This window comes from Molossus molossus, unplaced genomic scaffold (assembly GCF_014108415.1).
Source record: "Molossus molossus isolate mMolMol1 unplaced genomic scaffold, mMolMol1.p scaffold_m16_p_1, whole genome shotgun sequence".
NCBI classification, from domain to species: Eukaryota; Metazoa; Chordata; class Mammalia; order Chiroptera; family Molossidae; genus Molossus; species Molossus molossus.
This window is the reverse complement of record NW_023425344.1, coordinates 107,871,199-107,883,831: the sequence shown is the minus strand read 5'-3', so window position 1 is coordinate 107,883,831 and position 12,633 is coordinate 107,871,199. Positions and strand designations below refer to the sequence as shown.

General features: G+C 39.5%; 1 protein-coding gene across 1 annotated transcript in view; it reads right to left on the bottom strand.

The window, feature by feature from the left end:
• The window catches only part of NEBL (nebulette), a 113,813-nt gene extending 102,137 nt beyond the window's left edge, over positions 1-11,676 (bottom strand). Inside the window, 4 exon segments of the mRNA XM_036277383.1 lie at positions 2,879-2,989; positions 5,163-5,267; positions 11,434-11,505; positions 11,596-11,676. Of these exon segments, the coding sequence (XP_036133276.1) occupies positions 2,879-2,989; positions 5,163-5,267; positions 11,434-11,505; positions 11,596-11,676 (369 nt within the window).
• Between the last annotated feature and the right edge of the window lie 957 nt (positions 11,677-12,633).

Below are 12,633 nucleotides of genomic sequence, written 5' to 3'. Positions count from 1 at the left end.
TTATGTCAAGCTAACAAATTCCTTGATAAATGTGATTTCCTGGGATGTGTCATTATTGTGTGGCATTTCCCTAGATTAACACTTGTTTTCTGCATGCCCTGAGAATTAAAGTTGCTCTCGTACTGGACACCTACCTAGTGGAGGGCACTTGGGATGGTCTTATATACTTTATATATAAATATGCTCATATAAGTTATACATATTTATCTATCTTACATATCTGGTTACACAGAATATCTTTATATCTCATGTATGCATACATAAGGTGTACACAGATTTCTAACTCACAGTATATTTTATAACTGCTACATAGGTAGATGTACTTCTGATCAATAGCACAGATGCCTCTGATGCTCCTAGAAAGACCTTGTAGTCACTACAGGTGAAAACACAGGCTCTGGAAACCTACTGGTACAGATGCCTGAGTACCTGGTACTACTTCTGCGCTAATGGATTATTTAGCTTCCTCCTGAAACAGCCCTGGGGAGAAGGATTTCACTGCTTCATGGCACAATCCATCCATTTCCAGAAGCTTTCTCTGTGATCTGTGTTTATAAAAATTTTAATGAGGACTATCTAATAAAATGGCTTTCTAAAATCTCCACATCTCTCACCCTCATTTTTGAAAGGCACTTCTTTCTATTAGTCATTTTCTATAAGGAGCATTAATCCAGCTAACTTCACTCTATCACTCTAGTTTGAATGCAAGCATTTGGGAATGTTTGCAAATTGGTTTTAAGATACTGTTTTGTTCCAGTGTCAAAGTTTTAGATTTTTCATTAGAACTCAGAATGCCATTATACTTCAGATTTGTTTAATACTCTAATTTAGGTTAGCATAAATCTGATACTATGAGGGTTTTTTTGTTTGGTTTGGTTTTCTTTGTTTTGTTTTGTTTCGTTTTATTTGGTACGTGCCCCTAGCGGGAACTGAACCCGGGACTCTCTGGTCCGTAGGCTGACGCTCCAACCACTAAGCCAAACCAGCCAGGGCAGTTTTGTTTTGTTTTAATCACAGACACTGTCAAATCTTTTTACTTTCGTAACTATCTTATTACCAAGCAGGCTTTGAGGACTACAATTTTTAAAATAATAAAATTGATAAACATAAGACTAAAGAAACTTTGTTACAATTACATAAATCTCTGAACTAGATGCCTTATTCAGGGTCCAGGTTTTCCTTATCAGCAAGTTCAGTGACTAATTACAACACTGGGCAGCACAGCCCCTCAGGAACAGCCTCTCTCTCAGGGTGCATATTTTACTAGGACAACACAGAGGAACAGTGTAAGTGATGGCTACTGTGGCCAAAAAAAAAAAAAAAAAACAGATCCCAAAATATATAACATGGATTATTTTCCATGTTAAGTTCTATGTTGCACATATTTGTATGCTATCGTTCTATTTGTGCTATAAAAAGCGAGAAAAGTCGTGCATTTCCAAAGCAACGAAGATGTAACATTCTGAAAAATGTTACCTTCCCAAGTAAGTATAAAAATAAATATAGATTTTTTTAATTTTCCTTCTTTATTGTTTAATTGTTGCTTGTCACATAGCAAGTGTTGTGTTACAATTATTCGCTTTGTAGAGCAGCCCATATTATCAGCAAGTGGCTAGGTGGTCAGATGTGGGCAGCAAACTACAAAAAGGGCACATGGCCAGCCATGGAAAACTTGGACATCATGTATTTTTAGCCGCATGTTGCACAGCTAAGATTAGCTTACTGCCAAGTTGGATACACAGTGGACATTTAAATTTGTAATAACGAAGGACTTAAAGAGGTTATGCAAAGGATAACTATGCTCAGTATTTTTTCAAGAGTAATCTATTTTTGGACTATTTTTAAATGATGTAGATATCCTCTGTTTGATTTTTTTTTTCCAATCCTCACCTGAGGACAATTTTTAGATATTTTGTTCAGCTAGAGTGGGAGGGAGAGAGAGAGAGAAACATCGATGTGAAAGAGACACGTCGAGTGGCTGCCACCCACACAACCCAACCAGGGCCGGGGACAAACTGCAACCGAGGTACGTGCCCTTAGCGGGAACCTAACCAAGTCTCTCCGGACCACAGGCCGATGCTCTAACAGCTGAGCCAAACCGGCCAGGGCGGTATCCTCTATTTAAAAGTAAAAAGAATCCAGAGAAAGAAGTGCTTGTAAGGATTAAACGATATAAATATTTGTGAAATGCATAGAATAGCACCTGACATTTAGTAAGCATTTCTATGTGTTTACTATTATTTTTATCCTAAAATGTAGCATGAAGAATATAAATTATGTAAAAGAAAACATTTCCTTGGAGAGGAAATCAACAAATTGAATAAAAATTCATTTTGCAGATATTTACGGAACATTTTCTATGTACCAGGGACTGTTCTAAGCACAGAGGTAGAGCAGGGAACAAGAAGATGAGGCCCCTGCTCTCACATCGCTTGGGGAACCAAGTAACAGATTCATAAAGTAAAGAAATTAAAAAATAAATCATATTGTGCTGTAAAGAAAACAGTAAGATGAGTGAGTTAGGTGAAATATTCTATTAGAAAATCCTGTTTTAAGAAATGCAACAAATTAAATGCATTAAGTATTCCTTATGTATTTGATGTACTATAAAGAGAAAATTACTCCCAAACTCTTGTGGATTCAACATGACTTTTTACATGATGACAGTTCTTAAGTTCATCTGCAACTTACAATCACCCAAATGGCCACTTGCACTTGATGGAGGCTCTTTTTGGTAGCCTGAGGTATTCTAAATGAAAAACACGATGCAACTTTCATGTTTTATTCAAAATAAACAACTTTTTAAAAATGCTGAATCATTTATATTAGGCTATGTGTTTTATCTACATAATCATGTAACAGTTTAGGAAAAGCACACCTCACTCTGAAGCTGCGTAACTTCTCTTGCGAAGACACTGTCGATTGTGGCCGGCATCTGCTTGTAAAGAGAATTGGAGAGGTCTGCCTTCGTGGTGCCTTTGTATTTTGTCTAGGGAGGAATAAAGGGGGAAAAAATAAACAGTCTTCTTTTTTTACTGTGAATATTAAAACAAAATAAAAAGAAACTCTTCAGAAACAGAATTAATTTAAAAAACAGAAGAGCATTTTAATCCTCAGTACTGGACCTGATGAACATTATTTATTATTATTATCTTTATTATTGAGAGTATTACAGATGACCTCCTTTTGTTCCCCCATTGACACCCTCCACCTGACTCCTGCACCCCCAGGCCCTCACCGCACTGTTGTCTGTGTCCGTTGGTTATGCATATATGCACGTAAGTTTTTTGCTTTATCTCTTCCCACCCCACCCCTCACCCCCTTCCCTCTGAGGTTAGTCAGTCTGTTCCCTACTTCCAAGTCTCTGGATCTATTTTGTTCATCAGTTTATTTTGTACATGAGATTCCACAAATAAATGAGATGGTGCGGTACTGTCTTTCTCTGACTGGCTTATTTCGTAACATGTTTTGAAGAAAGACAAATCCAGTTAACCGTGGAGAGAGCTTTAAACAAGACATGGAAGAAGAAAGTAGCTATTTAAACCCATGTGCATTTCTGAAAGTAAATCTATCTGTGTGTGTTAACAGTTTCATATATTTGGTCAGCAAAGAAAAATCTGAGAGCAATGAGACATTTGAGTTGCTCCAGAAAATGCAAGCTGTCAGAATGTCCTGTCTAGAACCTGAATGCCAAGGACAGCTCCTTCATTCAAGTCTCCTCAATCTCCCACCACAATGAGGGGTGAGGTGCTTTTTGCTGTTTCTGCACCTCACACCTCCAGTCTACACTTCTTACTAAGTGATGTCAATCATTACTCTTAAAAAGAAACACTTATTCACCATTTCCTCTTGGGAAGATTAGGTTCAAAGTAACACAACAGATTGCCTACTTCCACTTCGCTCTGCAGTTAACTCCTTCAGGAAGACGAATCAATGAATAACTAAGGACATCAAGAATTTCTTGGCACGAGAGAAATAACAGCTAACACAAATAAACAAAACTGTGTTTTTCCACATTCTGTCGACAAGTCTCTGCTATGACTCCAACTCAGAACTAGATTTGAGCGTTGAATTATTGAACATGTATCCTGTTTAAACCTTGCGTTTCTATAACTCTTCAGATTTGGGTACTTAATTTTAAAAATGTACTAATTGTTCTCACAATGTTTTCATGGTAGCAGAAATAATCCTGAGAATATTATGTTGATTTTTTTCAACATATGAAACACTAGAGATGAACCGTTTTATTCACTCTCTTGTCAAATTTATCTCTTCGACATGATCCATTTGTAGACAACAGAAATGCATCATCACCGAAATCACTGTTACTATTATGACTGTTCTTTTCAGTGCAACACATACTGTGGTCTTGAATACTCTCAGAGAGAGACCATATGATTTTTCAGCAGGAAAATGAATGTAGTGCATCTTACTCTGTGGTTTCACACCAGTATCTCCATTGAGCCCGTCCTCAAAAATAATTTAAATTATTACTCAAAAATAATTTAAATATATTTAAAATTACTTAACCAAAAGTATCATATTTGATGGAATCAGCTGGTAATTATTTTCCAAGTTATATTCAATAATTTATAACTAATTAATCTGTTAGGAAATAAAATATGAAACTTTTATAACTATTTTGACAGTACCTTTTAGTTATTGAATAAAAATACCCCTTTTCAATACCCTGCTGGGTGGTTCAGTTGGTTGAAGCATGATCCCATACACCAAAAAGGTTGCAGGTTCAATCCCAGTTGGGGCGCATATGGGAGGCAAGATTGGTATTTCTTTCTCATATCGATATTTCTCTCTCTCTCCTTTCCTCTCTCTCTATAAAAACATATCTTCAGGTGAGAAATATATACATATACACACACACACACACACTCACACACATCCCTTTTCAAGAATAATTCTATGTAAATAAGAAAGGTTTGGAGTCAAAATGCAGACATATAATAAAATATATCAACCATGGACAGTAAAAGAAGTCAATTTACATGAGTTAATTGATAGTGCATAGAATTACAAAATTTCGTAGATATTTCCAACATTCAGTGGTGCTTTTAAAAATATTCTTTACCTTCAAAGCACAAACTTGTATCTATATAAATATAAAAAGAAAATGTGAGCCATTTTGCAAGTTTTTGATATCTTACCTCAGAAATAAAAGCACCGATATGTTTTACATGGTTTAGCATAGGAGTGTCGGTCACAAATGTACACTTGTCCTTAGACTTTTTATATTCTTCTTTATAATGGATCTAAAAGAGAATAATTCACATGAGAGGAAGAAGAAAAGCAAATCGAATGTTCTGTTGCTGAACAGAAGAATTAATATGAGAAAGTCCATTTTCTGAAGTAAATACTCAAATGTAGAATAATGTTCAAAATAAGCCAAATCAAATAAACTGATGTCCAGCACAGAACTGCAAAGGTGATAAGGCACAATAAAGAAAGCTTCTTCTTCAGATAAACGAGGGTCTAGGATCATGTGTGTTGGACTCACAATAATTATGAATCCTGTTGCCCAGTTTATTACCTTTAAGCCACTGACCTTAACAGTTAAGCCTATGGTCAGACAGAAATACAGCTGCCTACCTCTAGGTTGAAAACAAGTAGACAGCAGGACATATGAAACCATTTAAGAAGTAGAGGTAGAAATAAACAAATGAAGATTGTTATTATATTAGCATCATTACCTAGACCTGCTGGATTAGAAATAGGGACTTAAATTATGGCCACCATGGGCTTCCTGCTACTAATTAATTCCACTCAATTCGAACTTATCCAATATACGAGCACCCATAGGCCTCCCATCCTCCTCCCCGTTCGCAACAAGAATAGAACCTTCCCAGAAAGTTCGCCACATGGTTGAGATTATTCCAGAATGTCCCCTTACTGTGAATAAACAGATGAGCAAGAGAAAGATCAGAGAGGCTTTGCTGAGCATGCTCACTTCTCCACTTGTACTCCCTAGTACAATGAGTCACTCCTTTTTTTCTTGGGAAGAGGCCAGAATTGTTGTTCTGGGGAAAGACCTCACATGGACACAAGAGCCAAGAAGAAGTCAGGAATTACGGAGAAGGACCTAAAAACACAATCCCACTACCACACTAATTGCAGCCCAATCTGAAAACTGGGGATACAAAATGTATGACTAGTTGAGAGGATGAAGGTTATTTGCTAAAGGTTATATCACCCTGTAATAAAGTCATGTTTATCTACCCAAGAAATGTAAACAGTTAGGCTGAAAAAAAGGTCCCATGGTCTCCCTAATTATACCCTAAAAGTAAAGTTTAATTCTATATAGTCCCCGGTTCTTAATGGGCATGACTAATATTGATGTTACGCACAAACACTGCATAGGGATTTTACCACAGGCAAACCTGATTTGAAGGGCATTATTTGACCATAACCAGATATGAACGTACTAAGTAACATTATTTCAAAATACCATATTTCACTGCTGTGACTCTTAGATATTATATGCCTACCACATCAAACATTTGCTTTATTCATGAAATCAACATTAGAACGTATTTATCTTCTCTGAGCACTAAATTACTTTTTTTTCTTCTCAGAGATTAGCCATAATTTTAGGCCTCTGTAAATCACCCTCCTCAATCACTAGTAATTAAACCATTAAAGGCAGTATGATAAATAATAGGCTATTTTGATCATAAGGAGGGAGAAGAAAAAAAAAAGTATCCCGTTATATAACAAGTGTGAGAGAAAATAACCTGTCATTAGGCTTAAGTCGGCCTCATTATTTTTATCTTCCACCACCATCTTTTCTTCTCACATTCACATTCTTCGCAGGGTGGTATGCGCCAGGCCACGCCTCCTGATAAGCTCTGACCTGAGCAGAATGTTCAGGAAAGCAGCAGGGATAAGGGTGAAGTACTTGCTTCCTTTGCTATGCAGGCCAACCAGTCAATCTTAAGTGTGGTCTCCATTCCTTTCTTTGGTCTTTATTTAAAAGATACACACACACACACGTTTCTAATTTCTAATCAACTGTCCAATGTGAATGGCCATAGCACCTTATCTTAAATTTTTACATAAAAAAAGGTCACCGATTAGTAGGCTTCCTATACCCGGAGAAGACAGATGAAAGGAAATGCCAACGACTGACACACAGCCTGCAGCGGGACACAGTCACTGAGCACACAGCCCTCTCCCGGTGCCACTGCGTATACATTCCTCCGGCGAGCGCCGCTCTGTCTCTGACCTGGAGTGCCTATCCAACTCTGTCTTTCTTAATAACAGAACCGAAGTGTATTTATCAGAGTAGCTGTTCCCCTCCCTCAGCCCCAGACGACAATTATTCTAAACCAGGCCTGGTTTTCTCGCTGCCCTTGCCTAGTGATTGGCCCGGAAAGGCAGGTGCCCGCTCTGGTTACATCAGTGGAGTCTTCCCAGCACGGCTCTGGTGACTCCGGTATGAAGGGAGAGCTTGTGGGCGATAGTCCTTCCCCCTTTCTCTCCTTCCCCAGCCACAGGGATGCAGGAGCAGCGATGTCCCAGTAAGGCAATGAGCCACTATACTAGTCTTGACAGAGCACAAGGAAAGGAATCTGAGAAACAAATAGCATCAGATATGCCAAGACCGGATGAGCGAAAAAAAATGAATACCTATTTATTAAATCTCTGTGCTAGGGTGTCCCTGTGACTTGCAGCCCTCTGTACTCATAACCAATACACCCCACACGTTATGTTCGGAATGAGGAAATCAAGGGCGCGGTTGATGACTGGCAGAGCAGAAAGATGACCAAACTCTGTCCGTTCTGCTTTCACCTCGCCCCTCAGTCCCACCGGGTCCCAACTACAGCGAGAGCTGGAAGGGAGCAGCGGTGCCTCCTCTTCCTCACCTGCGTCCTTCACTTGAGTATGGGATCAGCTAATGGCTGCCAGTGGGTGACAGATGGAGCAACGTTTGAGGATATTTCCTTTTACAAGCATTCTTAACCAAAAGTACCTAGAAAGGGTTTTCTCCAGTGCAGCCACATTGCTACTTGCAGTAAGGCCTGGAAGAAAGCACCAGGGCTCTTCCCACTTGTTACCTGGGCTATCGCAGCCGAGCCTGCTGCCCGGGCTCTCCCACCTTCCGAGCTCTCTCTGGAGCGCTAGCTGCAAATCTGATGTGTTCAGCCTTGGAAGGATTTACCCACAACACAGTGCTCACTGGCCTGGAAAACATTCTTTCTGCCGAGAAAGGGCTTCACCAAGGCCCTGAGTCAGAGGCTTCGTGCAGACGTGACCGAACATGCTCTGCAGAGACTTTATGCCTGAGTTACAAGAAACATACAAAAGATCACCTTTGGCCTAATATTTTTATGACCATTTGACAAAAGGCCACTGGATCCATGATTCTGACTGCTCCATCTCGTCCATAGGTTTGATTTGTTCAAGGGGTTGAGCAGATAGTGGACTAACAGGATAAAATAACAGAGACAGGTTGTCTGCAGAAATACGAAGCATGGCTTGGTTAACAGGAAATGGAAGAGGCTGCCTCAGAGGACCCGATGTTGTCTTCCGCACTGGGAAGCGGGCTGTGCAGGGGAACCCCGCAACATGGGCAGGGCGAGTGCAAGGCAGAAACCACGTGGGTCAGAGAAAACTTGAAAAATGCCTCATTCTGATCCCCAAAGTACAGCCACCTGCTCGGAAAAACGGAGAATTCGAAATAGTGCAGGCTTCCCAGGACTTCTCTCTAGACCAGTCCTACTTAACATTTTAATGAATTATCTGGCAAGGACACGACACAGCAAAGTCTGCAAGTCTGCTGGTGACCCCAAGCTCTCAGGGAGAGGGAAACGTCAAACCGAAAGAGCTGACCTGGGGCAGCGCTCAAAGGCCACGCCAGAGGGCAGACCACGACGGACGACCTTCAGCCGAGCAAGGGGAAATCATTTGAACTACTATCAAAAGCTGATGAGCCCTAAGCAATCAGCTACAAGTCAGAAATGAGGACTGACAGTGTCTGAGAAACGTGTCTTACAGAGGTTGATCTCAGCTCTCTGTAGCCCCCGAGTCCAAGGGGGCTAAACATCAGCACAAAGGGCACAGGGAACAAGGCGAAACATCGTCCCACCCCAAAGGCCATCCATATCTGGACTCCTGCGTGCAGATCTGGTTATCACACCCCAGTGAAGACGTATAAAAGCAGAAGGGGTACAAAGAGGGACAGTTACAATGATGATGAAGGGGACATACAAAGGCTGCTCCATGAAGAGAACCCCATAAAATTATCCTTTCCATCTTAAAAAAAATAAATAAAATGGAGCAGTGACAAGTGGTTGTGGACTTAGCCAGACCTAAGCTGAATCTGCCCCCATCGCTGGCTAGCCAGGTGGCCTTGGGTAAGAGAGTGTTGCACCACCTCTGAACGGAGGCTCACAGAACCAGGAACACAGAGCATAAGAATGTACGTGGAGTGCCTGGCACACTGCGAGAAGGGCAGAGCATCGTGGTGGACCAGGCTTGGGAGGCAGACAGACCTTGTGTCAAATCCCAGGTCTGGGTCTCATGAGCTGTGTGGTTTGATCACCGGAATGTGAGGCTGCTTCTTAAAGCTTAAGGATGCAGGACCCCACCAAGCAGGCAAACAACACACCAAATTCTCGCGGTGACATGGGCTGCAGACAGACTGCCCTCAGACAAACAAAAGGCGGAGGTCACATGGACGCCCCTCGGGATATAATGAATTAGAAAACAAAACTAAGGGACTTGAAGGTTTGTCTCTAAACTAAATTTGAGACCAGGGAAAAGACAGGCACACTAAATTAAATGTGGAGCCCTGTCTAGAACTCCATCGAACTGTGTGTGGTAATCCATCCATTTATATATCTGTTTTAGCTCCATGATTAATGCAACCTCAAATACACATTTTAGACCACCATTTAGTCATGCAGACAATATAACAGAGATGACTTCAAATATAAGCTCATCTGCTTCATATAAAGCCATTTGTAGTGCCCTGGCTGGTGCGGCTCAGAGGTTGAGCATGCACCAAAAGGTCGCTGGTTCAATTCCCGGCCAGGGCACAAGCCCAGGTGGTGGGTTAGATTCCCAGTCGGGGTGAGTGTGGGAGGCAACCCATCCATGTGTTTCTCTCTCTCCCTCTTCCCCCCCTTCTTCTCCCTCTAAAACCAACAAAAACATATTTTTTAAAAAATAAATTGCTTATTCTTTAAAAAATAAATTAAAATGTTGACAGTGTCACCATTACTAATATTAGTGTAAAATTAATAATAAAGGTAAGATAAACTGCATAGAAATCTGCAGCGAGAGAGCACAGCAACATGGCTGAGAGCGAGGCTTTGTGTGTGCGTCCCGTCCCCCACTGCCTAGCTGTGTGACCCCGAAGTCACTTAGCCTTTCCGAGCCTCTGCTTCCTGACCTCTGCAGTGGAAAACAACAGACCCTGCCCCACACCCTTCAGTGCCTAGCACATGGCACTCAATAAATCATAACCACTGCAAACATTTTTACTGTTATCATGATAGTATTATTATTACAGTTTACAACAGGCTTTCATATACATAGCTTATGGCTATTATTTAACAATGGAACTAAGAAATGCTTAATTTAAAGTTAATTACATCATATGACAAGTATATGGGAAGAGGTATGATTCCCACCATGCTTTGGCTTTTTCTGACAAATCTTTTCCACAAGGCAATTCTCTGACAACTCTTTTAATGAGGATCATCTTATTTCATTTCTCACCCCTAGTGAGCAATTCTTTTCCTTGTACTTCTAGAATTCATTTTAATTATTTACTGTAAAAATATATAAATGAGTTAGTGCTACACTCCTAAGATTTCCTTGAAATATAATATAAACCGATCCCAGTTAATGAAAAAAATCACAATAAAAATGCTCCTTTTTATTACTATCATCATCATCATCTAGTTCAGGGTTCTTAACATGCAGTTCAATTATCCATAAATTCTAAACTGCAAATCAATATTATGTGCACACAGGAACTATTATGCACTTTTTTGGTTTGGAAAACTACTACAGTCATCAGATTTCTCAAAAAGACCCCCCAATTTTTTTTTAATCATTCATTTAAATAGACAGCTTCCCAAACATTGTACATCATTATACAAATTATAAAGGTTTTGGGTTCTCAAAGAAATATGCTCTGAATTCAATGCTTTCTGATTCATGCCGGAATGACCGAAATCCATAAGGGACAGGGTTCTGGATTGAGAACACAGAGACCAGCTCCCACAGAAATTCTCTGTACAGGTGACTTTGAGAAATCACCTAAAATTTCTAGACTCAGTTCCATCATCCGGAAAACAACTGTGTTTTAATAGGTGGTTTCAGGCTTTTCTCTCCAGCTCTGTGAGTCTATGACATAACATTCTATGGCATGCAGTGCAAAATGAGACAAAATTTACTTAAGCCACTTACATCACTAATGAGTTCGGTGCATTTTCTGGCCAATTCCATGCTCAGATCTTCAATAACTGGCTTAAAAAATACCTGTCCAGAAAAAAAGGGAAAGAAAACATATTTCTAATCATTAACTGAGAGAAACAAATACCCTTCTTCAGCAGGTGCTTGTCCACTCACCCTGTCTTCTCCATTTTCTTCTTCCTCTGGTTTTTCCTCTTCAGTTTCATCCTTTACATCCTCAAATACAGGGACCTTCATTTTTACTCTGTGTGTGTGTGTGTGTATATATATATATGTGTGTGTGTGTATATATATTAATTCACTAACGTAGCATCTGTTTATGTACTAAAGCACCCTTGAGATCTTAGCATCTCTGGTGTTCTGGCAGAAATGACCTTACCCAGGCCTCCTCCCTATTTAGCTCACACTTCACTCTCCTTATCACAACTGTGTGTGAGTGGATGGAACAGGATCCCAGAGATTGACCAGGGCTAGCCTCCCAAGGGGCAATAACATTTCAATGAGCAAAGTTCAGTTTTATGAACATTAAAAGTCAGTCTTCTTTTAACTGGTTAAGAAATTCAAAAAAGATCATTTATTTATATTTTATTAATCCGATTCATTTATAAAAGAGTTTGAAAAAGACTTCAAGATTCGGGGAAAACCACTCACCTATAACATTCAAGATAGCACAGTCAGAAGCCTGTTATCTCAAAGAATTGCTCAACTCCTAAATAAAGCTTTCACTAGAATGTCAGACAGCTCTGATTTGGAATAGAGAATCTGGATCATTCAAACTCATTTCATTAACCTAAGTTAAAGTCTTTATGAGATATAAATGTACTTGTCACATTCTTAAAAGTGCTTTATATTAGCTGATTAAAGGACAGTAATTTATTATGAAAAGCTCTTTGCACCCTTCAAAAAATCGATTATGAGTTAATTATAATGGTTAATCCTATATTGCTATTGTATTATTTTAATTGTAAACATCATTAAACCTGAGAAGTTGCAGTTAACATATGCTGATATACCATTTGAGAATTCCAGAAACATTGGTTTCAAAAATTAATAGTCATCTCTTTCAATTCTGTCTGTTGTGTCCATTTTTACAAACTTGCTCATTGTTTATATATTCCTCAATGTGTACTACATACTCAGAAAAGTTTGAGAAAATAAACTATAACAATATTTATAATGTGGAATATGTTGTCG